This window comes from Protopterus annectens, chromosome 17.part0 (assembly GCF_019279795.1).
Source record: "Protopterus annectens isolate FY-2018-M chromosome 17.part0, PAN1.0, whole genome shotgun sequence".
Classification (NCBI taxonomy): domain Eukaryota; kingdom Metazoa; phylum Chordata; order Ceratodontiformes; family Protopteridae; genus Protopterus; species Protopterus annectens.
In genome coordinates, this window is record NC_056751.1 from 350,262,225 (window position 1) to 350,289,995 (window position 27,771).

Below are 27,771 nucleotides of genomic sequence, written 5' to 3' on the forward strand. Positions count from 1 at the left end.
CATTTTGCACAGCTAGCATCTCCTGTTGGTTGATGTGTAGGTGCTTCTCTTTTTGGGACCATTTTCCCTGAATGCACTGATCTGCCATGTGTGCTCCCCAGGCGTAGTCTGAGGCGTCTGTTGTGATGATTTGAGTTGCTTGAGGTAGACAGAAAGGGAGACCTGCGTTCCTTTGGCATGCTTGAGCCCACCACAAAAATTCCTTTTGAAGGCATGGAATGAGTGGTATAATTGTTTCCAAGCTGTGACTGTGCTGAGACCATAAATTTTTTTAGGTACCATTGTAGTTTCCTCATATGCAGTTTTGCACATGGTATTAGTAGGATGCAAGATGCCATGAACCCCAGAGCCTGCAGGACTTTCCTTGCAGTTAGTCTGGTTAAAGTTGCCATTTTGTTGAAGTATTGAGACAGTTGCCCTTGTTTGTCTGGCGTGAGGTAGGCCATTTGGGTTGTTGTATTTAAGCTGGCACCCAGGAAAATTATCTGTCGAGAAGGTATTAGTTTTGATTTCTTTTTGTTCACTGTGTAACCCAGGTAGTTTAATAGTTTTATTACAAATGCCAGATGCTGCAATAGAATGTCCTTGCTGTCCGCTTGGATCAGGCAGTCGTCCAGATATGGGTAGATTTGTATTCCTTGTTGTCTGCAGAAGGCAATTACTGATGCTAGGCACTTCGTAAACACTCTGGGTGCAGTAGATAAGCCAAAGGGCAATGCAGAGAATTGGTAATGGGTTGAACCTGCAAGAAATCTGAGGTATCTTCTGCAATCTTGTCTGATAGGGACATGCAGGTATGCCTCCTTGAGGTCCAACGTTACCAGCCAAGACTCTTTGCCCAGCATGGGAAGAAGCTGCTGTAATGTGAGCATCTTGAATTTTGGTACCTCTAGATATGTGTTTAGAATAGATAGGTCTAAGATGGGTCTCCAATCTTTATCCTTCCTTGGTACCAGAAATAGTCTTGAATAAAAACCTTGACCTTGTTCTTTTGCAGGTACCTCTTGAATTACTTTCATATCCATGAGAGGGGAAATTTGTCTTTGTGCCTCTGCCCTTAGATTTTGTGTCAGGTTTGGCATGCCTCTCATTTTTGGAAGGGTGTGAAAGTGGAACGTGTAGCCTCTTTCTATAATATCCAGAATCCATTTGTCTTTTGTAACAATGTGCCAGTTTTTTGAAAATAAGGACAGTTTTCCGCCCAAAGGTGCTGCCATTATAGCTTTGTTTGGCAGGCATAGGGGGAAGTCATTGTGTCTGTTTTCTAAATGACTGTGGTCTATCTTCTCCACCTCTTGGGGTTGGTGCTTGCCACTGTCTAGCCCTGTAAGATCCTTGAGGTTGTCCTCTACCCCTTGGGCGTCTGTATCTGCCCCTTTGGGGTCTGTCCGTGGCTGGAAAGGACCAATTTTCTGAAGGCCAGTTTCTGCTGAAGCGTGGAGGTTGCACCTGCAAGAAATCTTTAACCGTTTTCATAGATTTCGCTTTTTCCTCCATTTTCTTTAGTACCTCCTCAGCTTTAACACCGAACAATACATCTTTTTGAAGTGGTGCATCTAATAACTTTGCTTTGACATGATCTGGTAAGGTTTGCTCTTTGAGCCAAGCATGTCTACGTATAACAGACCCCGTGACAGCAGCTCTACATGAGGCCTCTAAAGCATCAAAACCACACTGCAAGGTATGTTTACCCACTTGTTCTGCTCCATGCAACAAATCCTGCAACTCTTTCAAATCTGGTTGATCTGTTTGTGTCATTTTGCTTTTCAGCTGAGATAACAAGAACTGTTGGTACTTTAACATATGAAATTGACAGTTTAATGCCCTCATGGTTAAAGTGGCTGATGTATACACCTTTTTCCCCCACCTTTCTAATGCTCTGGAATCTCTCTCTGAAGGCAAAGGGTTTTTAGCAGTAGAGGACTTAATCCCCTTGGGACCCTGTGAAATTGTTTCTGGGTCAGCTGTATGGCTTTTATAAAGGAACTGGTGAGAATCAGGAACTCGGTAATATCTGTGTGGTTTAAAAGGGGCTGGAGGTAAAGAGTCTGGATTAAGACTGGCTTCTGCGTACACATCATCCAAAATATCTAAAACAGGAGGGATAGCCAGGGGCCTATGCTGGGGGAGCAGTAGAAATTCCCTGAGCCTTTTCTTGGAATATGAGTAATCTCGGCTTTCCCAGTGGAAGTGCTCTCTCAATGTATGCAGGGTTTCCCCAAAAGAGTAGTCCTCAGGGGGGGAGACCGAGGGAATAGACTCCTCAGCATCAGTGTCTTCAAAAGGAGAATAGGCGTAATCCTGGTCCTCAGAATGGTCTGAGGTAATAGAAGCCTGGTCTGAAGAAGGGTAGTCTTCCTCCAACCTGGGTCTTTTGTCTGAGGGGGGGTTGAGAACCCCTGATGAGAGTTATCAAATCCTCAGCCATTTTAAGCATCTGTTTTTTAGGCATGGGCCCTTGAGAGGAGGTCTGAGGACCCTGTTTTTTAGTTTTCATTGCAGCTTTCGATTTAGTGAAGGATTTAATAGAGAAGGTGGTAGGCCTGAAGACGCCTTCAGAAATGACAGGCCTCGCTAAATTTTCGGTTTCCCCGCCAAGAGTGGCGTCGGTATCTGCAGTGGGAATGGGGACCGAGGAACCTGCGACCTCGGGTACTGAAGTCACCGGTTAAATAGTTTCATCGGTAGTCAGGGGCTGCGTAGGTGCCTCGCTGAGAACCGGAGAACCGGTAGTCGGCCTAAGCGTGGTCTCATTACTCGGTGCAGGCCTCGGATGTCGGTCCTTATCTTTGCGTCTTTTACCTAAAACTGGCGTCAGTGTATCCGACATGATATAATTAAATTTTTGCCAAAATAATGAAGGGCGAACTCTGCCCGGTGCTTAATAGTGCGCTTGTTAAACCTAGCACAAAAACGGCAGGCCGAGACGTTGTGGTCTGGCCCTAAGCAAGGTATACAGAAAGAGTGAAAATCCTTATGCGGTATTTGCTTCCCACAAGAAATGCAATTATTAACTTTGTCTGACATCGGTCTGAGGCAAGAAAAGTTTCCCCAACGGGGTACTTAGCTTTAAAGAAGACTTCGGCTGAAAAACTATTCGTAAATCTCAGGAGCTGGCCAACCAGCACTTGCGAACTGCTTCTGCTTCGGGCACCGCACGGCAAGAAAGACTGAAGAAAATGGCGTTGGCTGCCTCTTTTATACCCCTGCCGCACTGACGTCAGGGAAGAAGCGACAACAACCGACACCGGACCTAGACTTTGGAATTCGGCCGACCGAGGACCCGCCTGACGGCAGGATAACCCAAGTGTGATGACTGCAGCTGTATGCACGATGAACATCAGGCCAGTTGCTTATCTGTAGTTTCATAAAATTAATGTAGTCTATCCCTTCCAGTTTCTCTGGCATAGCAAAAAATTTAAGTTTTTTTCTCGTACTCTTTCTAGTGCTACTATTTTTGAAACAGTTCTTGAGAAGCCTCATGTTCAGCCAGTCTTTTTTTTGTTTCAGCCTCCGATTTCTGCAGTCTTACCAGCTTACCTGAACAGCTACATAAAAGCTTGAGTTTTCCATCCTTTTGTCATCTGAATACATTTGTTTTATTTTTCCTCAAACTTACTAGAAGCCACCTCCTGCACTAAAGCTGAAACGTGAACTGCGTTTTTGTTTTGCTGAACAGGTATAACTTTTTTTTTTCCCCAGCAAGAGCTTTTACTTCTTTTCTGGTTGATTTTCTCTTCTCCAAACTTCTCCTCTGCTGGCACTGAGGCAGTGTAACTACTAATCATCAAATGAATTTTATTCAAAATGATAACTTTTACTACCTTTTTTTTTTAACACATTTTTTTTAAACATTTTCTCAGTTTTTACATGAGAAGATCTCTAATAAACCTGCTGCTTAGCGTGCAGCCATCTCGGAAGTTGTTTTCTCAATGTTTCTTGAGTTTTTCGTCATTTTGAAGAAATCACATTACTCTTTCTTAAACATTTTACCCTGCCTGACAACCTAGCAATTTTTTTTTTTTTTGGTAAGAGCATTCTGATACATCTGAAAACTACAACCCCAGCAAGACTTTGTACAGCTTAAGACATTCCATTCTGTGACTGATAAGCCAACAAAACTAGCAGATGTCGGAAGACTGATAGCAGATACATTGCACATATACAAAATATGAATTAAATTAAAAGTTACAGTACTGCATTCCATACCACCCAACCATTACTACAAAATGTTTAATATACTTAAATACTGTCTGGCAGTTAGCAAAGAGGATTAAGGCTCTGAGCTGTAAATAAGCTGTTTCCTGTAGTTAATGGTACAGGATTTGATTCCTTCTACTGCCATTTTTCTACAGTGTGATTCTGAGCAAGTCACAACCACACAGCACTCCTTGGTCATTCCTAGAAAGGGGCTTATGTCCAGTGGGCTTACCTGGTTAACAAATAAATAAAACCGCTAAAAAATATATAAAAATAAAAAAATATTGACACATACATATCAGAAAGTAACTGATAAACTCATCAATTTTCAGTGACCAGTCGATACACAAGCCATTTCATGGTTAAATTCTGCATGAAAAATCTATACACATAAAAGAAAAAACTTGCTTACTTATGCATTTGCACTACCACATTCGCTGAGCATCTGAAGGTCGAAAATGTAATGTTGTGCGTTTCACAGCAATGTACTATATTGTGAGTTGGCATTGCAATTTTCGGGTGTCTCCCCTTTTTCTTCACTGTAGTGCACTTGTTGAGTTGGTGTGAATGATTTTGGGGGGGTGTGCAAAAAAAGATGTGTGTGTGTGTTTTAGGGTTTTTCAACTCATTTTCACTTTGTAATTTTCATTGAGTGGTAAACCAAAGAACTGCTCCTCACATTCACATAGGGAAACTGAAAAAATTAAATATACATGTTATAAAACTGACCACTGCCTGTAGAAATAAGAAGTTATGTACCTACCATAATGTTCCATGTTAGTTGTCTTCTTCTCACCTTCTTTCTTGCTGGTTGGGTTCGGAGCCGATCCTCGGCTCCGACTCGGCCAGCTACTAAAGCTCGAGAGCTATTTACTGGCTCGAGGCCTCCCCATATCCCACAATGCTTGGCGCTAGATACCCAGATCTCGTTTGGCACAGCTAACACCATAGAAAATACAAGGACACCTGTCCATACTACAAGGTTTTCCTACAGTACTAAGACAGAGGAGGACGTAACCAAGATAAGACTCAGCCAGAGGAAGAAGGCATCAAAAAGGGACTCTTCTCGGTCTGTTCAGGCTAGAGGGATGGAGGGTGGGATGCAAGAAAGAAGGCGAGAAGAAGACAACTAACATGGAACGTTATGGTAGGTACATAACTTCTTAATGTTAAGTTGTTTCTCTCGTCTTCATTCTTGCTGGTTGGGACAGCGTCCCTAGCACCTTTGTCCTGGGTGGCTCATCGGAACAGACTCTTGAGCACAGTGGAACCAAAAGCAGCTCTACTCCTAGAGGCCATATCCAACTTATAATGTGAAATGAAAGTATGAGGAGTGGCCCATGTGGCTGCGGCACAAATAGATTCCATAGGTAGTCTTGCTTGAAAAGCTACCGAAGTAGCTAACGCTCTGGTGGAATGACCTTTGGGTTTAGTAGGGAGTTCTTTATGCCTCAGCTGATAAATCAAAGTAATAATAGAGGGCAACCACCTGGATAAGGTTACTTTAGAAACTGGCAGGCCCCGTTTGCCCTCAGCATAGGACAGGAAGAGTTGGTCTGATTTCCTTGTTTGTTTGGTCCTATCCAAATAAAAACGTAATTGCCTATGAACGTCCAGTTGGTGTAACTTTTGTTCAGCTTTGCTCGAATAGTTAGTAAAAAAGACAGGTAGATCAACAGCCTGATTCAGGTTTGTTTCGGAAGGTATCTTGGGCAGAAACGAAGGATTAGTCCTCAGTGAAACTCTATCCTTATGAAACACAAGGTAAGGAGGACGAATACAGAGGGCTTGAAGTACCGAAACTCTCCTAGCTGAGGTGATGGCTACTAAAAAGAGAGCCTTCCAGGAAAGCAATTTTAAGGAACAGGAAGCCACAGGTTCAAAAGGGGGGAGAATCAAGGAAGCTAATATCAAGTTTAAGTCCCACGGAGGCGGGGGATCTCTGACCGGGGGCCTAAGCAAAATAGTCCCTTTAAGAAAGGCCTTGCAAAGTTTGTGGGACATGATGCTGGTTTCTGACAGGCCAGCGTGGAAATTTGCGATAGCAGCTAATTGGACCCTAATGGTGGCAGACGAGGAACCAGCTTGAAAGAGTTCTGCTAAAAAATCTAGAACGTGATGGACAGGGGCTGTAAAGGGGTCTATATTCCTAGCCTCTGCCCAGAAGGAGAAACGTTTCCACTTACTAGCATAAGTCTTCCTGTTGGTAGATTTGTGCGAAGAAAGGATGATTTCACGCACCGGCTGAGAAATATGTGGAAGCCTGGCTAAGGTTGGAAGTGGAGCAACCAAGCTGTGAGGTTGAGGGACTGAAGGGATTGGTGCAGCCCGCCCGACTGATGGACCAGGAGGTCTGGCACTGGGTCCGGATTCCAAGGCTGCTCCAGTAGGTGACGATGCAGGAATGGGAAAGTACAGTTTTGTACCTACCATAAATGTAGATGTCCGATAGACATGCAACTGCAGTCATAACATCTGGGTCCGACGTCGGCTGATGTCGCATTTCTCTCCGACGTCAGAGCGGCTGGAGTACATAAGCATCAGTCGACGCCATTTTCTTCAGTGTTTCTTGCCCCAGATGCCAGGTTCCCTCCAAGCAAGGCTGCAATCAAATTGGAAGACAAAAACACGATTCCAAACAAATAAATGAGCAATAAAACAAATACACCATAACAGATATCCCCAGCTAAGAGTAACAGGGATAGGAGTGGACCCTAGGCATAGAGGGGTATGGAGGGAGGGAAAATCCGACTGCAGTTGCATGTCTATCGGACATCTGCATTTATGGTAGGTACAAAACTGTACTATGTCCTTCAAGAATGCAACTGCAGTCATAACATGTGGGTAGAATACCATAGCTTAGCTGGGGGAGGAGGTATGCACTAGGAAAGAGATGGTGTGGCAATCAAACCCTGCAGGACTGCCGAAGCAAAGCCTGCTCTGGATCTGGAATATAGAGGGAGATTGTAGCTTTGGAGAATGTATGCACGGAGCTCCATGTAGCAGCTTCTAGAATGTCCTTGGTAGGCACCCCTCTTAAAAATGCTGTAGAGGTGGCTGTAGCTCTGGTGGAATGTGGTCTGACATTGGCTGGAACAGTCTTTCCATGAAAGGAATAACAGAATCTGATGCAATGTCCAATCCATTTAGAAATAGTCTGTTTTGAAATTGCTTTTCCTTGGACTGCAGGGGCGTAAGCTACAAAAAGTTGTTCAGACTTCCTACTGGCCTTGGTTCTGTCCAGGTAGTATTGAAGTTGTCTGTGAATGTCCAAGGTATGCAAAAGTCTTTCCCCCTTATTCTCAGGATTGGGGAAGAAAGCAGGCAGAAGAATGGCTTGATTTAGCGAAACCCTAGATACCACCTTTGGCATAAAAGTAGGGTTGGTCCTTAATGAAACCCTGTCTCTGTGGAAAATAATAAAGGGTGGTATTGCCATTAGGGCCTGTAGCTCCGAAACCCTTCTTGCTGAGGTAACTGCCAACAGGAAAGCTGTCTTCCATGAGAGAAATTGCAAGTCAACTGAAGCTGCTGGCTCAAAAGGAGGTAGAGTCAGTTTTTCTAAGACAAAATTGAGGTCCCAGGCTGGCACTGGGGCCTTTCTTGGTGGCTTAATGTTCTTGATTCCCCTGAGGAATTGTCTTAGTAAGGGGTGAGAGAAAACAGGAGGATCAGTGTTGTATCTACCTGAAATAGCAGATGCATGTATCTTTATGGAAGAATATGAGAGGCCGTTCTTTAACATATCTGCCAAATATTCCAAGATAAGTGGGATGTTCAGCAATGAAGCATCATGTCCCTTGCTGGTATTCCAATTGCTGTATCATTTCCACTTTGCTAAGTAAACCTTTCTGGTGGATGGTCTTCGAGCCTCTGTTAGTATCCGCTGAACTTCCTTAGAGAGAGATAAGCTGAAGTTATTTATGGGATCTCCCAAGCTGTTAGCTGCAGTGTCTGAAGGTTTGGATGCAGTGTTTCGAAATTTTGTTGAGTCAAAAGTAGAGGCCACTGAGGGAGGGCCCACCTCCTGGTGTGACATATGCTCCGTAGTAGTGGGTACCAGTGTTGTCTTGGCCAATCCGGAGCTATTATGATTCCCTTGGGCTTCTCTGCTTTGATCTTTAGTAATACTGAGGTCATCAGTGGCAGAGGTGGGAATGCATAGATTGCTAGGGAGTTCCAGTTGAATGAGAGGGCATCTATTTTCCAAGCTTTTGGATGGTATGTCCTTGTGCAAAATTGTGGTAGAAGATGGTTGAGGTGAGAGGCAAATAGGTCCACTTCTGGCTTGCCCCATGTCGAAGTGAGTTGTCTGAAGGCCTTCGGATGTAACCTCCACTCGTGTGGATCTGTGAAATTCCTGCTTAGGCTGTCTGCCAACACATTGTCTTTTCCGGGAACAAACTGGGATTGTAACTGGATGTTTAGGCTCAGTGATTTCTCCCAAAGCTGCATTGTCAGTCTGCAAAGGGGGTAAGAGTGGGTGCCCCCCTGCTTGTTTATGTACCACATCACAGTGGTGTTGTCTGTCTGTATCATTAAATGGCCTTGCTGGAGTTGGTGTTGAAAAGCCTCGATGGCATGCATTACTGCCAGCATTTCCTTTTGGTTTATATGCAGATGTATTTCCTTTGGAGACCATTGTCCTTGTATACACCTGCCTTCCATGTGCGCCCCCCCATCCAAGGTCTGAGGCGTCTGTAGTCATGGTCTGTGTTATCTGTGGTTTTTTGAATGACATACCTGTGTTTTCCTGGCTCACTGAGGCCCACCATAGGAATTCCTTTTGTAGGCATGGAATGAGTGGTATGATTGTCTCCAAATTGTTGCTGTGTTGAGACCAAATGCTTTTTAGGTACCATTGAAGCTTTCTCATGTGTAGTTTTGCTAATGGAACCAGAAGAATGCAGGATGCCATGTAACCCAGGGCCTGTAGGAATCTCCTTGCAGTCATCTGGGTGAGTTTTGCTAAACCTTTGAAGTAATGAGTTAACTTCTCTTGCTTGTCTTCTGTCAGGTAAGCCATCTGAGAGGCTGCGTCTAGTTTGGCTCCTAAGAAGATTATTTGCTGGGATGACTGCAGTCTTGACTTTTGGAAGTTGACTGTGTATCCCAGAGCTTGAAGTAATCGTATGACATAATCCAGGTTTTTTGTCAACATCAATTTGTCGTCCGCTTGTATGAGGCAGTCGTCCAGGTACGGGTAAATTTGTATACCCTGGAGCCTGCAATGAGCAATTAGTGAAGCCAGGCATTTTGTAAATACTCTGGGCGCAGTAGATAAGCCAAATGGCAATGCTGAGAATTGATAATGCTCTGGCCCTGCAAGAAATCTGAGGTATCTTCTGCAGCTGTGTCTGATAGGGACATGCAGGTATGCCTCCTTGAGGTCCAGAGTAATCAGCCACGACTCCTTGCCCAGCATGGGAAGGAGTTGCTGTAGAGTCAGCATTTTGAACTTTGGTACTATGAGAAAGGTGTTTAATGCGGACAAGTCCAGTATTGGCCTCCATTGAGATTCTTTTCTTGGAACAAGGAACAGTCTTGAGTAAAACCCCTGTTCTTGTTCTTGTTGTGGAACTCTTTCTATTGCTTTCATTTGAGTCAGCAGAGTGATTTGCTTGATAGCCTCTGCCCTTTGATTTTGTGGTAGGTTTGGCATGCCTTGTTTTCTTGGTAAGGTATGAAAATGAAACTTGTACCCTTGGTCTATAATGTCCAAAATCCATTTGTCCTTTGTCAGTCTGTGCCAGTTTTCTGCAAACAGAGATAATTTCCCGCCCAAGGGAGCTTCTAGTTGTTCCCTGGTAGGCGGTAGTAGAGGAAAGTCATTGAGCTTGTGGTTGTTGGGCAGGTGAAACCCCTGCCACTTCTTTGGTTTCCTGGCTGCCATTGTCGCCCCTGTAAGGGCCTCTGTATTGGCCTCTTCCTCAGCCACGTCTGTTCTTACCCCTTTGAAACTTTTCTGGATTAGGAAAGGACCAGTTTTTTGAAGGCCAATTCCTACTGAATCTGGGGGGTTGAACCTGGAGGAAATCTTTCACAGTCTGAACTGATTTTGCTTTTTCTTCGATGGTCTTTAACACATCCTTAGCATTTGCACCAAAATCTTGTTCTTTTCCAAAGGTGCATCCAGAAGTTTTGCTTTTACATGATCTGGTAGAGGTTGATCTTTTAACCAAGCATGTCTACGAATCACTGCCCTCGTCATAGCTGCCCTACATGAAGCTTCCAGTGCATCATATCCACACTGCAGGAAGTGATTGCTTACTTGCTGAGTGTTATGTACAGCTTCCTGCAAAGTCTTCCTGTCTAAAGGATCAGGAGAAGCTAATGTTTTTTGTAAATCTTCTAAGAGATAATCCTGATATTGTACCATATGAAAAAGGCAATTTAAAGCTCTCATAGATAAGGTAGTGGATGTGTAAACCTTTTTGCCCCATCTCTCTAATGACCTTGCTTCCCTGTTGGAGGGCAAAGGATTTTTGAGGTGGAGGCTGAAACTCCTTTAGGCCCCTGTGAAATAGTTTCCAAATCAGCAGAATGGGCCCTGAATAAATGGGAATGAGTTTCTGGGACCCTGTAATACCTGTCTGGCTTGGCTGGAGCAGGAGGAAGAGAATCAGGGGTAGCACTAGAGTCAGAATACAAATCATCCAGAACATCAAGTACAGGAGGAATAGCTAAGGGCCTGTGCTGAGGCTTCTTAAGGAAAGTCCTAAGGCGTTTCCTAGAATCAGAATATTCCTGACCCTGCCACTTGAAATGTTCCCTCATGGTGTGCAGAACTTCCCAAAAAGAAATATCCTCAGGAGGGGAGGCCGAAGGGATGGAATCTTCTGCATCCGAGTCCTCATAAGTCTGGAAGAGCTCTTCCTGGCTATCGGAGTGGACATAGCCCTCAGAGTCTTCATCTGAAGGAGTAGGGTCAGAGGGTTCAACCCGGGGCCTTTTATCAGGAGGAGGCTGGGATGCTCTCTCAGGATGGGCCTGTGAACCTCTAATCATGGAAATTAAATCAGCAGCCATGGACATAATTTGTGTCTCCGGAGTCGGCTGAGGTAAGGATTTAGAAGTAATATGCTTTGTTTTGCTGGCTGCCTTAGCCCTAGTGTAGGCCTTAATAGACATGGCCATAGGAGGCCTGGCAGCTCCACGTGCAGGAGTGACCTTGTCTACAGCAATGTTCTCGGGCATTTCCTCGGTTTCGGTATCCGGAGGAAAGTCTATAACTGGCGTCGGAGTAATGTCTGGAATCGGAGTCGTCGGTAATGCGGTGTCTTCGGTTCGGAGCGGTGGAGAGACCGTTTCAGAGGGAACCGGAGCACTCACGCTAGGTTTTGGCGTGGAGTCGGTGGTAGACGCGGGCCGAGGATGTCGGTCCCGGTCTTTTCGCTTTTTGGGTGTTTGCGATGTCGGAAGATCCGACGGCATGGTGTAGGCAAATTTATCGCCGAAAAAATCTTCAGCGAACTCCGCCCGGCGCCTGAGAGTGCGCTTGTTGAAGCGAGCATAGGATACACAGGCCGAGACGTCATGGTCTGGGCCCAGGCAAGGGAGGCAGTAAGAGTGGAAATCCTTATGAGGTATTTGTTTACCACAAAAAAGACAATTGTTAACTTTTTCAGTAATTTCTGACATCGGCTGAGGCAAGAAAAGGTCCCCAACGGGGTACTTAGCTTTTTCGATGACTTCGGTATCGTAGAATACAGGAGCTGACCAACCGGCACTTGCGAACTGCTTCTGCTTCGGGCACCGCGGCAAGAAAGACTGAAGAAAATGGCATCGGCTGATGCTTATGTACTCCAGCCGCTCTGACGTCGGAGAGAAATGCGACATCAGCCGACGTCGGACCCAGACTTTGGAATCCGGCCAACCGAGGGCTGCCTGAGGCAGGACAGCCCACATGTTATGACTGCAGTTGCATTCTTGAAGGACATCCAAATTTGTCGAGGCCAGTAAGGGGCAATTAGGATCATCCTGGATCCCAATGCGGTCGCCTTCTGAATTAGTTTGGGAATTAGGGGAAAGGGTGGGAATGCATAGAGAAGGCCCCAGGGCCAATCGTGAACTAGAGCGTCTCTGGGGGAGTGCCCGGGAAGGGGGAAGACAGTGAAGAAATCGTCACACTTGCTGTTGAGAGGAGTTGCGAAAAGGTCGCAGCAAAGTTGACCCCATCTGCGAAAAATTTTGTCCGCTACTGACTGATTGAGAGACCACTCGTGAGGCATGAGAATAGCTCTACTTAGCCTGTCCGCTATGACGTTGGACTTCACGGAGATGTGCGTTGCTATCAGAAACCGTTGAGAGGAGATCGCCCACTGCCAGAGTCTGAGTGCTTCTCGACATAAGGGATAGGACTTGGTTCCGCCCTGCTTGTTGATGTACCACACTACAGACATATCGTCTGTTTGAATCTCAATAGTCCCGGTGGGTAGAGAGTCCTGAAGAGCTTGCAACGCTAAAAGCACCGCTCTCATCTCCAAGACGTTTATGTGCAGGTGGTACTCAAGAGGTTGCCAAGTGCCCTGGAAAGTCCTGCCCTGAAAATGCCCCCCCCCCCCACCCGATCAGGGAGGCATCCGTGGCCACCGTGGCAAGAGGAGGAAGAACAAACGGTCTGCCCTGGTGTACTAGAGGGGAGACCATCCACCACGCCAGGTGGTCTTTGCACGATTGAGTGATTATTATCTTGTGAGACATCGGAAGTTGTTGAAAAGACCATTGGGTAAAAAGCATCCACTGAAGAATCCGCATGTGAAAACGAGCCAGGGGAACTAGTATGATTGCTGCTGCCATGAGACCCAACGTTTTTAGTACAAATCTGGCCTGAATCCTTTTGCACTGTAGTAAGACCTGCACATGTCAGCGAATGTCTGACACTCTGTCTAAAGGAAGTTTTGCAGACAGATCTTTTGTATTTAATCTTGCGCCTATAAAGGTTATAGACTGACAAGGCGACAATGCAGACTTTTCGAAATTTATTGAGATACCTAGCTAGGAGCAAGTTTGTATGGTATAATCCCTGGCCCACAGTAGCTGATGCCTGGTGGAAGCAGTAAGGAGCCAGTCGTCTAGATATGGAAACACCTGGAATCCTCACCGCCTCAGGTGAGCCGTAACCACTGCCATGCATTTGGTAAACACCCTGGGGGCTGTGGTGAGACCAAAGGGCAGGGCTCTGAATTGATAGTGACTGGCTCCCAGGCGGAAGAGGAGAAACATTCTGGAGCGCCTTCCATTTGATATGGTAGTACACATCCTGAAGGTTTATGGAGCACATCCAATTGTCCTAACCCAAAAAGGGTAGAATGGACTGAAGCGTTACCATCCGGAACTTCGTTCTTTGAACAGATTTGTTTAACCTGCTGAGATCCAAAATGGGTCTCCAGTCCCCAGTCTTTTTTGGTACCAAAAAGAACTTGGAGTAAATGCTGGATCCTTGCTGATCTGCTGGGGACTGGCTGGAGGCCCGTTTTTCTAGCAGTTTTGAAATTTCTGGCACTGCTTGTTCCCTTAGACCGGGTGGAACATCTGGAAGGGACTTGGTTGTTTGTACAGGGGTGTGGACAAAGGGGATTTTGTAACCCTCTGATATGATAGACTGTACCCCATTTGTCTTGTGTAAGGAGTTGCCAGGCTTCTGGGTACAGTGACAATCTTCCCCCGACTGCCTCCGAAGGTGGACAGTCAGGCAGCCCCTCAGGGATGCTGAAAGGGTTTGTCAGAGAAAGATTCTCTGCTACCCTGATTTTGCGGACCCCCTGCCCCTCGGGCAGCGTCTATTATTGTTCCCTCCCCTGCCCCTGGAGGGAAACTCACCATGTGTGTCAGGCATGACTCCCTGGGGTTTCCGAAACCACATTTTCCCACTCTTCTGACCTTTAGGGTATGGTCTAGAGGGAGTAGAAAAACGGACTCCCACGGCAGAGAGAGTCTTGCCTTCCTGCTCTCACCTGGTAAGGGTATCCTTCACCTGTGGTCCAAACAGAGCCGAACCACCGAAGGGGGTATTGGTGAAAGACGCCTTAAAGGGGTCAGCAAAGTTACATAACCGCATCTAGGCATGTCTTCTCAAAGCCACGCCTGTACCTGCGGCCCTACTCGCCCCATCGGCTGCATAAGAAATGAGCCACATGGAGGAGTTGACGACTGAGTTAAGGGTCGCCAGCTGGGAGTTAATCTTCTTGAGCCCCTGCAGCTGATGGATCCTGAAGGGTACCACCCAGTTCCTTGAGAAGATCCCTTTGAGGGCGGGTGAAGTGGCACAGATAAATTCAGCGACCGCATGGAAAAAGTTGCTGAGGAAAATGTCCGCTTCCCGTGCCTGTCCATTGTCCTAGACTCTTTATTAGGTGGATGGACAGGCACTGAAGGGTCAGCCAACTCCTTCTTTGTGGCTGCTGCAACCACCATGGCATCAACGGGGATACCTTTTGTCAAAAATTGTTTCTTGGGTGGGGCTGTAATGAACTTAGTGGGCCTGCGGGGAGTTGGTTCCACTGTGTGCGGGGCTGACCACGCCCTTCGAGCCACTTCTTCCATCAGCGGGTCGAAGGGTGGAGACACCCAGGAGGTGGAAGGGCGAGAACCAAACGCGTCCAGGTATACCGACTCGTCCTCAGAAGGGTTAAGGGCAGTCCAGTTCCCTCAGTGCTTAAGGATCTCTAGGATGTCTGAAAAAGAGACATCCTCAGAGGGGGATCTTGGGGACCCTTCCGAATCCTCCAAGTCGGTATCAGACGTGACTGACTTGGGGGAGTCGACATGTTTCCTCTTACATTTTCTCTTCTGAGGGGGCTCCTCTGAATGATCAGGGGAGGCCTCTGAAGAGGAAGATAAGCCCAATGGGGCGACCTGGAGCGTCTGTTCTCCACGCTTGGGGTCAGAAGGGTGGGCAGAGACCGATGCAGGCACCATGGGGGGAGGAGCCGACGGGGCCGATCGAGGAGCCGACTCAGGAGTCAGCACGCTCCTCATGACCTCGAAGGTGCCCCTATCGGGCAGAGCAGAAGGTCCCCACTCCGAAGAGACGTGAACCCCTCCCGGCACCAAGAGGTACGGCTCCGAGGCCGATGTTGGAGCTGAGCTCACCTGCGCCAAAGCCCCAAGAGGGAGAACGGGGTCGGACAAGGGTCCGATGCCACTCACCCCCTCAGAGCAGACGAGGGAGTCCCGGTGCCCAGATCCCTCCAAGGAAGGAACCAATGAAGAGATCGGAGCCGATGAAGGAGCCGAAAGGTGTGGTATCGGCTCTGACGTTTCCAAGATTCGAGCCTCAACCAGCTCCGGCTCCGAACACAAAGGGGGAGTCGGAGGAGGAACTGCTGAAGACACAGGGACAGCCATAGTCCGTTGAGAAGAGCTGGTTAACATTTTGGCCAGGGCCTGCGATTTAAGGAGTCTATTGACCACCCTCTACAAGTCATGATCGGATAGCCTGGAGGACCAAGAGGAGTGGGACCTATGGCTTCGTTCAGACTGAAGCAATGGTGACCTCGGAGCCGAACAAACCGATTCTAGGGAAGGGGACCTAGAACGTTTTCGGCCCAAAGATGGTTACGACACTAAAACCGGAACCGACTGAGGTCCAGAGATGTCAGTTCCAGCCGGAACCGAAGAGGAGGTAGATGCTCCGCCCGGTGACAACTCAGAGCTGGGAGCCGATGGTTTGGCGGGCTTTAAGAATTTCCCCGACTGAGGCTTCGCCGGGGATCCCTCTGGCTTAAGTAAGCCTCTCAAAATAAGCTTGTTCCTATGCTCCTGCAGGACTCTTGGGCTGAAGGCGTGACAGACCGAGCAGGAGTCCTGCAGATGTGGGGAACCCAAGCAATAAACACAAGTGGTGTGACCGTCCGTCAGAGACATCTTCTGACAGCACGAGTCACACTTCTTGAAGCCTGAAACTTTGGTATCCTTGGACATACTAGAAGGGGATACCAAAGAGAGAAATTTAAACTAGTGCTTAAACAAGGCACACAGGAACAGTCACACACCCGCACTAGTTAAACTAACAATAATAACAACAAAAACTATCACACCACACTTAACAACAAAAACTATGCACTAATAAAAATGTATATACAAACATTACAAGGCTAAACACTACTCCTATTAGGTACAAAAAAGGGTGGGGTTAGCCAGTAAAGAGAAGAAACAAGGGGGGGGGTAGAAACGAGTTTCCTGAGTGGGACAAACTAGGGGATACACATTCTAATTATACTAAAAGGGAAAGACTATCTATATACAAGAAAAATACAAAGGTAGATTTTAAGCTAATAAGACCAAAAAAGATTAATACGACCTGAACCAGTAAAAGCGCAACCTCGTAGCTGAAGTGGCAAACGAAATCTGGGTATCTAGCGCCAAGCATTGTGGGATATGGGGAGGCCTCGAGCCAGTAAATAGCTCTCGAGCTTTAGTAGATGGCTGAGTCGGAGCCGAGGATCAGCTCCGAACCCAACCAGCAAGAATGAAGGTGAGAGAGACAACTTAACATGGCATGTTAGCTTAATCCTTCCACCCAACCTGCACATACCTGAGGTAAATCTGACCATTTACTGTGCAACCCTACCATCACTTGACAGTCTTAGCAAGGTGCAAATCTGTAAATATAAACATTTGGTAATGGTACAGATTAACTGTACAAAAACAAGTGAAGGGACTGCTGCCTTCCCATGACTGCACATGTCAAAAAGCAGAATGCTTGCCCTCTTTCGTACTCAGTAGTGGTACATTCATGATGTTTAATGTAATCCCTTTTCCCCCCTTAAAATAAATGCATGCACAATCAGTTAACTATGTATGTCTGTGTTACGATTACATTTCTTTCTGTGCAAGTTCAGAAAGTGGCATGCATGGGTTTAGTATTTACTGTTGCAAATGTATTTAATATGGGGCCGTGTGGGGGGATTAAGGGGAAAGCAAACCACCTTTAATGCACTTTGCATTCAAGGTTTTAAAGAACATTTCATTTGTATTTTTTGTGGAAATTCAGACAATGACATGCACAGGCTTAACAAATAATTAACAATTATCACACAAGCTAATATTAACTATAATTTTTCAAGAAGGACAGTGGGGATTTATTGGGAGTAGCCCCCCCCCCAAGTACATTGCACATTTAATGTTTTAAAGAATATTGTAATTATTTTTTATGTGCAGGAGCTTAAGACGGTGGCAGCCCCTCTTACATGCAACAGTGAAACCAATGTCTTCCTTTTTAATTAATTCTGAATATCATTGCTCCTTTAATGAACAAATAATACATTTACTTTTTTCAATAAAATGTTTTTAACTCTGGCTTCCAATGGTACAATGCAGTACTCGAGCAAAAACTGATTACTTTTTTTTTTTTTTTTTGCTCACCACAGGAACTTGCCCACTGGATCCTACATCTGGATCCAGTAAGGCTAGTTGATCTGTGGAGTAGAAGCCTATCCATGGAGTCCTATCGGCCCACCTGTTCCCAAACAATAAAATTAGGCAGTATGCTGATCCTGCAGAGCAGTCTAACTCCCCTCTGGTAAAGCACTCCCTCTCCTTCAGCATCACTTTAAGCTCTGCTGCATGCTGCTACAGGGAACGTGCATAAACACAATGAAACCTTCAGTTTATGCATGTGCACTACGGCACAGCATGCTCCATAGACCCATGCTCCATGGTTGTAACATTTAGTGCTCCCTCAAGCCATCACCCAAGTGACAGGCAAGAACCACCTCCCCAGTATGGGCAAGTTGGCACTTCCTTGCCCAGCTCCCCCAGCATCACAGGTACCTACCTCCCCCCACCGCACAAGACAAGATGGCAGTGGCAATACTCTCATTGTCCCCTGCCAGCTGTCACACAAGCCACAAATCAAATATCAAATTCAGGTTACCTGGGCCACAGTGAAGTTTTATCCCTCTCCTCCACCACAGCTGATTAGCCAACTACATGTTTTGTCAAACATCAGTTTTCTGTCAATCTTACATTAGCATGATGTAGTGGGATATGGTTGTGCATTTGGGCAAGGCTTGCTGTTCCATAACTTGGGAGTTATGCTTTTCAAATATAACTAAGCATTCAGTCACTCTATTTTTCTGGTTTGCTGTATTTTTCAGTGTTCACAGTTATCTGGTATGTAGAAACTTAAAACAAGTGAAAATCTTTAGGAGCTAGTTGTCTAAAAGTACCTAAATTCACAGGTTTCAGAGTTGAAATCACATTCTTAAAACTGCTCTCAAACGAACCAAACAGATCCTCACAATAAGAAAAAAAAATCCAGTAAAATATTTGCATACCTGCAGATTCTAAAGTGGGCCAAAAACCCCAATGAACGTCTCATGAAATGAAAACCTAATTGAATAACAAACCAAGGTTTCAAAATAACAAGTACAAAATTTAGTGTTGAGTAATTAAGTGTCAACTCAACATCAAAAAAGCAATACTGCAAAAGGCAGACAATTACCTAAACAGGACATAACTGAATGTTAGGGGAAAAAATCCTGAAGATGATTGACAAAAATAAGTTGAAATCTAACTGGTAAACAACTGCACGGGTCCTACATAATACACAGGAAACTCATCCCAGAAGAAACACATTCAGCAATGCATTCACTTGTACCTCTGCCGCATTTTACCTCTTAAATAACTTTCCAATGTTTCCTTTGTAAGCTGACATATCCCTTTCCCTTCAACTGTCCACAGCAATCCCTTTTTCTAGGGACTTACTTTGGTAGGGTTTACAAAGACCATTATATGTTTACCTACCTACATACTTGTTTATCTGTTTTAACATGCAGGCAGCACCACAGTCTGGGCCTTCAGAAAAATTAGTACAAGGTCTGTTGTTTCTTTAATATCATATATTTAATTAGGTTCAGAGGGTCATCACTTTCTACATCCCAACTATACATAAAGCGTATTTTTGAAGAAATGTAATGATGGGTTTAAAGACATAGTTTTCACTCAAAGAGGAATTACTGTTTCAACTTATCTCCATCTTCTCTCGTCATTTCTATTATTTTATAGCCCAGCTTACAATAATCCCCTGGCAACTGTGCCATTCAAAATCATTCCTTAAAAGAGAACATGTTGTGAAATTATGCATCAAATATACAAGTAAAAAAGATCACACACACACCTTTTTCATCTATTTTTGCACATTCAGCAAAGAGGTCCTTTGATCCAGTACTGATCCGATCTCTGTGGAAATAATGCGATTGGAAGAAACGTGTCCAGAACTCTTTCTCTGTCATATTATGTGGAACATTTTCTGCATACTTTTGCTTTACTGCAAACAAAAATATAAGGCACAAAGTTATTAGTTGTATGCTTTATAAGGAAGGAAATAAGTGAGTGTCACCATGTGTGTATTTACATGCAGTCTGATGTCAGAAGGCCTTAAAGCACAAAACTGTTCCGTAGATTATCAAAGAAACAGAAAGTGTTTGTGAATCTGTAAATTGTACAACAATGAACTACATATTTATTTATCCAAGTTCTGTACTCAAACAACTGGACCCCCTAAGACAATTGGCGCCACATTTTTATGTGGTGACATGATTCACTAAGCTGACAGCAGGCAAAATGGAAAATGTTACGCTAACTGTAATTTTCTACCTTCTGTAGCTGGCTGCTTAACAGGTCCATATTATTACCTTGTAGAAAAAGAAGTTATGGGTTGTCTGTTCTGTCCTCGGAACAGTGTCGGCCTTATACCAAGCTCACTCCAGCCAAAAGCCCTCGAGCTAAGCTTTTACCCATAATACACTTCTCCCTGTTACCTCAAATTGAGTCTGCCTGTTATTTTCAAAGCAGAGGCTGTTTCTCAGCAAGTACCCTAAAGCGGGATTTCGACCTAAACAATCCCCCAGGAGTCATCAGGAGGGGGAAGGAGGGTGGGACATAATGAATGAATGAAGATGAACAACACAGATGGAACGTTATGGTAAGACATAACTTCTTTTATCTGATGTTGTTAATCTTCATTAATCCATCACTGATTGGACAGAATCCTCATCTACCTTAGGTCCCTTGGGCAGCCCTTATGGAAGAATATTCCTGAGCACCACTGAACTAAAGGAAACTCTTCCCCTGGAGACCAAATCCAATTTGTAGTGAGTGATAAAGGTATGAGGAGTAGCCCATATTGCTGCTGCACAGATATCATCCATTGAAGCCCTTGAATGGAAAGCCACAGAAGTTGCCATTGATCTGGTGGAGTGTGCTTTCATTTTCTCTGGTAATGGGCTTTTTGAGTGTCAGTAGATGAAGAGTATACAGTCTCTGAGTCATTTAGATAAAAGTCACCTTAGAAACTGACTTTCCCATTTTAGGACCAGAGAATGAAACAAATAACTGGTCGGATTTGCGCATTGTTTTTGTCCAATCAAGATAAAATCTCAGCTGTCTGTGTATGTCTAATGAATGCACACAGTACTCTCCTTTATTCAAAAAAATCAGGGAAGAAAACTGGCAGGTCAATAGTCTGGTTAATAGTGAAATCAGAAATAACTTTGGGAAGAAAGGAAGGGTTCGTCTGAAGGGATACTCTGTCCTTGTGGAAAATCAAATAAGGGCGCTTTATGCATAATGCGTGAAGCTCAGAAATGCGGCTAGCTGACGTGATGGCCACCAGAAAAACAGATTTCCAGGATAAGAACTTGATGTTACAGGTGGCTGCAGGTTCAAAAGGAGGTTGTGTCAAAGGCTGGAGGACTAGTGTGACTATGTGGTTCTACTGGTTGCTTGATTGGGGGTCTAATGTGAGAGACTCCTTTTAGAAAGGTTTTACATAGATGATATGAGATTAAAGAGGAATCCTTGAAACCATTATGGAAATCTGAAATGGCAGCTAGGTGAACTCGAATAGTGGATGCTGCAGCTCCCTCTTCAAAGAATTTTGATAAGTAATCTAGCACTGCAGTGACTAGAACTGAATGCGGCTCTAGTTTTCTCTGCTTAGACCAAATTAAAAACCTTCTCCATTTGCCAAGATATATTTTCTTGGTGGATGGCTTGGGAGAGGCCAGAATAATGTCATGCACTGAGGAGGAAAGGATGCTCTGCCTGGCGATCATTGGAAGTGGAGAATCCAAGCTGTCAGCTTGAGGCTGACGAGGGTAGAAAGGCGGCTCCAAAGTTGTGTTTCTGGCCTCATCCACCAAATTAGGTCCTGTTTGCATCGATTTGTTATTTGAATCTGAAAGGGCAACAAGATGATGATTCGGATACCACTGAGATAACAGGAACCACTGGAGGAGTCTCATGTGAAGTCTTGCAAGAGGTACTATTGTTACAGATGCTGCCATTGAACCTACGAGTTGAAGGACCTCTCGAGCTGAAACCATGTTTTGACAGAGTATCACTTGGCGCTAGAGCCTTAGTCTTCGTAATTTGTGATCTGGGAGAGAGACTAAACAGGACTGGGTACTGAACACTGCCCATATGAATTCTAAGGTTTGGGTCGGGGTCAAGTTGCATTTCTTCCAATTTATAGAAATTCCAGAAACTTCGCCAATGTGAGAGTGTAGTTTAGGGCCGTTACCAATAGATGCTTGGTGGAGGCAGTGAGGAGCCAATCATCTAAATATGGAAACACCCAGAATCCTTGCAGTCTCAAGTGAGCTATTACCACTGCCATGCATTTGGTGAACAGATGGGGGCTGTAGAGAGTCCGAATGGCAGAGCACAGAATTGGTAATGATTGGCTCCCAGCCGGAAGCGAAGAAGCCTTCTGGAGTATTTGTCCATTTCGATGTGGTAATACGCATCTTGAAGGTGCACTGAGCACATCCAATAACCTCTTTTCAAAATGGAAGAATGGACTGAACAGTGACCATCCTGTATTTTGTTTGGGTGACAAACTTGATTAAAGTACTGAGATCCAAGATTGGCCTCCAGTTCTCTGTCTTTTTTGGCACCAAAAAGAATCCGGAATAGAATCCGGATCCAATCTGGTCTGGTAGAACTGTTTGGATGACTCTCTCTTGACACATATTTTTTTATCTCTAGAGCTGCTATTTCCCCCTGATTGGGCAGAAGTCGGGAATTCGTCTTAGTGGATTTGGGAAGGAATTGAGTGGGATGTGGTAACCACTAGTTATTATCTTCTGCACCCAAGAGTCGGTGGTTATTAATTGCCAGGCAGTTTGGTGCAGAGAGAAACACCCCCGACTGCTTCCAGAGGAAAGCAAAAGGGCCTCCCTTCAGGTGCACAGGTAGGGTTGGCCAGAGAAAGAATCTCTGGATCTCTGGTTACATGGGTCCCCTCTGCCTCTGTAGGGGCGTCTTCCAGAAGATTTTCCCCCTCTAGTCTCTGGGGGTGAACATGCCACGTGTGTCACAAAAAGGACCCTGAGACTTTTTGTGCCACAACTTTCCACTCCTCTGGTTACTGGAGTAAGAACAGGGGGGGGGGGGTGGAAAAGTGTTCACCTACAGCAGACAGGGTCTTGCCGTCCTTCTCATACCTGGCTGGAATGTCCTTCATCTTTGGGCCAAACAGGGAAGATGCTTCCACTGGAGCATTAAGGAAGGAAGACTTAAAGGGACTCCGTGAAATTACAAAGGCGCATCCAGGCGTGACATCTCATAACTACGCCTGAACCCGCAGCTCTTGCCGTCCCTTCAGTTGCACGGGATATTAACCTCATGGACGAGTTGGATATCGATTACAAGGTTGCTAGCTGTGAGGCAACTTTGTCACATACCTCGTCAGCCACCTGTCCTGATAAAGTTCCAGAGAGTTCGGAAATTAAGTATCTATGGAGACTAGTACAATGTGCCAGGTAGTTCAAAGACCATATGGCAAAGGTTGATGAAGCAAAAACTCACTTCCCTAACCTGTCTACCACCAGAGACTCCCTGTTAGGCAGATGAACAGTCTGGCTCTTTTCAGTGAGCTCTTTCTTTGTGGCCACCACCAACACCATCGTATCTACTCTCAGACCTTTAGACCAATGTGGGATTTCCTTAAGAGGGATAGAATCTTATCTGGTCTCCATGGGATTGGTTCAACAGAGTCAGGATTCTTCCAGGCACATTGCATCACGAGCTGAACTAGCTCGCCTGTAGGCAGGGTCACCCAAGAGGTAGACGGTCGCTCAAGAAAAGCCTGCAGGAACACGCATTCCTCGGAAGGATTTTGGGACTTCCAGTTACCCCTCTGTTTCAATATTTCAAGGATCTCTCCAAAGGAGACCTCTTCAGGGGGTGACCGAGGGGACCCTTCCCCTTCAGCGTAATCCATATCCTTGGTAAGAGATTCCTCAGCAGAGTCCACGTGCTTCCTCTTCCATGACGTCTTTCATGGTACCTCTTCAGCGGGGGCTTCTGAAGAAGGGGCACCCTCTGATAGGGTCTCCTGAGGCTCTTGTGCTCAATGTCCCAAAACGGTGGCTCGTGACAGCTGTAGCTCAAAGGGAGGACACATCTGGGGTCTGACGTCAAAGACTTGCATACAGAGGCAAGGGCCCTCTCCATTGCTTGAAAGGCAGGCCTGCCCGAAGAGGGATGGGAGCCTGGAACTGAGAAGGACAACCTCAGAATCGGGGTCACAACCCACTCTGTCGAGCCCACTCTCAAAGATGGAGCCTCAAGAGGGATCGGTACCGACAGGACTCCCAGCAATGTGGATGGCACCGCAGGAAGGCTCGGACCCATACCCGGCAGCTTGGAGCCCGTAGCCCAATCCTGGACCTGAGGAAGACCTGGCTCTGAGCAAGCCAAAGGCCAAAGGGATGGCTCTGGGGCCACAGTGAGATCCACTAGTGGCACCAAAGATGTGGGGGCCGAAAAGGGCATCAGTGTTGAAGGCTTCTAAACCTGCAAGGAGGTCAAAGGAGGAGAGTAAGATGGAGTCTGTGGAGCTATATTCTCAAGTCTGAAGAGGGATGGGGTCTTTAAAGGTGTAGGAATCCCCTTGGCTGTCAGCAGCTGGTCCACAAGGCACACCACATCTAGTTCTGAAGTGTTCCTGGTGGATCTAGCGGACATCCCTGATGGGGACACTGGCAGTTCTAAAAAGGGGCCATACACCCCCCCGCCCCTGGAAAGGATCCACTGATGGGAGTATCGGGTCCGTGCTGCATTGTCTAATGGCACCATTGTCTCGAATTTGCAGATGTGTGAGGAAGGAGTGCCCACAACAGACAGAGGCATTGCGGGTAAGCTCAGTGCTGTCGAAGTACTCGGTGCCGAGGTAGGTGTGGAAGCTAAGAATTGTAATTTAGGCACTGTCTGTGCCACAGACATCGGTGCCGAAGACACTATGCTTGCTGATGGTACTGAGGACGGTGTCATAGGAACTGGTTTTGGGCATGGAGCCAATGAAGGCAATTTTGGTATTTTATGTCTCTGTTGTTTCTCCTTATCATCAGAATGTGAAGAAGGAACCGAATGTTGTCTCTTTTTTTTCTTTCCTAGGGGGGGTGAGCCCTCCGACACAGAAATAGCCTCTGAAAAGAGCATCTTAAGAAGCCCCTTCAGCATTAATTGATTTCTTCTTCCGTTTATAGTATGGGAGCTAAACCCCTGGCAGACACAGCAAGGCAGTTGCACAGAGAGATGAGGAACTCCCAAACAATAAACACAATCATCATGAGAGTCACTGTTAGGCATTTTACGGCTACATTTCAAACACTGCTTGAAGCCTGAAGTCCCCTTTTTCTCAGACAGATTGAAAAAAAAACAAACTGTCACAAGAAAAGGATAGTAAGGAAAAATAGAAAAAAGTTTTTTTTTTTTTTTAATATTGAGAAAAAAAAAAAGGAAAGTAAAAAGTACAGTTTTGTACCTACCATAAATGTAGATGTCCGATAGGTATGCATCTGCAGTCATAACATATGGGCTGTCCTGCCTCAGGCAGCCCTTCGGTCGGCCGGATTCCAAAGTCTGGGTCTGGCCTCGGCTGATGTCGCACTTCACCCGACGTCATAGCTCCTGGGGTATAAAGGCATCAGCCGACGCCATTTTCCTCAGTGTTTCTTGCCCCAGATGCCAGGTGCCCTCGAGGAAGGCTAAATTTGTATAAAAGTAGCAAATTTCAAACAGTAGAAAACTAAAAGTATATATACATATATACATACAAACAAATACACCATAATAGATTCCCCCAGCTAGCTAAGAGAGGGGTAAGTACCCTAGGAATACCTCAGAGGGGAAGGAGGGTGGGTAATCCTGACTGCAGATGTATACCTATCGGACATCTACATTTATGGTAGGTACAAAACTGTACTATGTCCTTCAAGGATGCATCTGCAGTCATAACATATGGGTAGAATACCATAGCCAAACTGGGGGAGGAGGCACTAAGATAATGATGGTGTAGTTAAGATCCCTTGTAAAACAGCAGTTGCAAAACTTGCTCGGGATCTGGAGTATAAAAGAAGATTGTAATGCTTGGCAAATGTATGCACGGAGCTCCAAGTAGCAGCTTCTAAAATGTCTTTGGTAGCCACTCCTCGTAAGAAAGCTGTAGTGGTGGCTGTAGATCTTGTGGAATGAGGCCTGATATTTTCAGGAGTTGTCTTTCCATGAAAGGAGTAGCAGAATCTAATGCAATTTCCTATCCATTTTGAGATTGTCTGTTTTGAGATTGCTTTCCCTTGCACTCCTGTTGCATATGCTACCAGAAGCTGGACAGTTTTTCTGCTGGTCTTAGTTCTGTCCAGATAGTAGCGCAGTTGTCTGTGTACATCCAAGGTGTGTAGTAGTTCTTCCCCCCTGTTCTGTGGGTTGGGGAAGAATGTAGGTAAATGAATAGCTTGGTTCAAGGATACCATGGATACCACCTTTGGCATAAAAGTAGGATTGGTTCTCAGAGACACTCTATCCTGGTGAAAGATGAGAAAAGGCTACACTGCCATTAATGCCTGTAACTCGGATACCCTTCTTGCTGAAGTGATTGCTAGCAGGAAGGCAGTTTTCCAAGATAAGAACTGTAAGAAAGGGAGTCCACCCTCCAGGCTAGTGGGTGGTATACTCTTGAGCAGAATTTCTTCAGTTGGTGGTTGAGTGGGGAGGCGAACAGGTCTATTTCTGGCATTCCCCATTTCTTTGTTATGTTTTTGAAGATGTCTGGATGCAGCATCCATTCGTGAGCATCCGTGGTAGTCCTGCTTAAGCTGTCTGCTAGTGAATTCTCTTTTCCTGGTACAAATCTGGCCTGCAGTTCGATGTTGAGATTTAGGCCTAAGTTCCAAAGGTCCATTGCCATCCGGCATAGGGGGTATGAATATGTGCCTCCCTGTTTGTTGATGTACCACATGACTGTGGTATTGTCCGTCCTTATCAGCAGGTGTCCTTGCTGGAGGAATGAACTGAATGCCTCGATTGCATGCTTCACTGCCAGCATCTCCTTTAGATTTATGTGTAGATTCAGCTGGTCTTGGGACCATAGGCCTTGGATACACTTGTCTTCCATGTGTGTCCCCCAGCCTAGGTCTGAGGCGTCTGTGGTAATGGTCTGCCTTGGATGTGGTTTGTGGAAAGGCAATCCTTTGTTTGTCTGGCAGGCTCGAGCCCACCACAGGAATTCTTTGTGCAGGCATGGAATGATTGGAATCAGGGCTTCTAGACTGTGCTTGTGTTGAGACCATACATTCCTCAGGTACCATTGTAGTTTTCTCATATGCAGTCTGGCATGTGGGATCAAGATTATGCAGGATGCCATGTAACCCAGGGCCTGCAGGACTTTCCTTGCAGTAAGCTGAGTTTGTTTTGTTAATGCCATGAAATAGACTGGTAGATGCTTTTGTTTTTCCTCTGTGAGAAAAGCCATCTGAGCTATTGTGTCCAGTTCTGCACCCAGAAATGTTATCCTTTGGGATGGCACTAGTCTTGACTTTTGTATGTTGACTGTGTATCCCAAGGCTTGCAGCAGTTGTATGACATAGGCCAAATCCTTTAGTATTTTTGTCTTGTTGTCCGCTTGTATTAGGCAGTCGTCCAGGTATGGGTAGATTTGAATTCCCTGAAGCCTGCAATGAGCAATTACTGATGCCAGGCATTTCGTGAATACTCTGGGCGCAGTAGATAAGCCAAAGGGCAATGCTGAGAATTGATAATGCTCTGATCCTGCAAGAAATCTGAGGTGTCTTCTGCAATCTGGTCATATAGGGACGTGCAGGTATGCCTCCTTGAGATCTAGAGTCACCAGTCAAGACTCCTTGCCCAACATGGGAAGAAGTTGCTGTAGGGTCAGCATTTTGAATTTTGGAACAATGAGATATGTGTTCAGTGCGGACAAGTCGAGAATAGGCCTCCACTGATTTTCTTTTCTTGGTACAAGGAATAGTCTGGAGTAAAATCCTTGGCCTTGTTCCATAGCTGGTACCTTTTCTATTGCTCTCATCCTTAGTAAGCTGATGATTTGTTTTAGAGCCTCTGATTTCTGGCTTGGTGGAAGGTTTGGCATTCCTCTCTTTTTTGGTAGAGTCTGGAAGTGAAACCTGTAGCCCTTGTCTATTGTTTGCAAAGTCCATTTGTCTCCTGTAATAAAATGCCAGTTTTTTGAAAATAAAGCTAGTTTTCCGCCCAAGGGTGCTTCCAGTTGTTCCCTGGTAGGCGGAATCAGAGCCAAGTCAT

At 45.6% G+C, this 27,771-nt stretch overlaps 1 protein-coding gene across 1 annotated transcript in view; it reads right to left on the reverse strand.

Moving 5' to 3' along the window:
- GTF2H1 (general transcription factor IIH subunit 1) overlaps nucleotides 1–27,771 on the reverse strand; it is a 1,328,232-nt gene that overhangs the window by 754,401 nt on the left and 546,060 nt on the right. Inside the window, exon 7 of the mRNA XM_044059405.1 lies at nucleotides 19,325–19,474. Coding sequence (XP_043915340.1) covers nucleotides 19,325–19,474 — 150 coding nt within the window. The remainder of the gene's footprint in view (nucleotides 1–19,324; nucleotides 19,475–27,771) is intronic.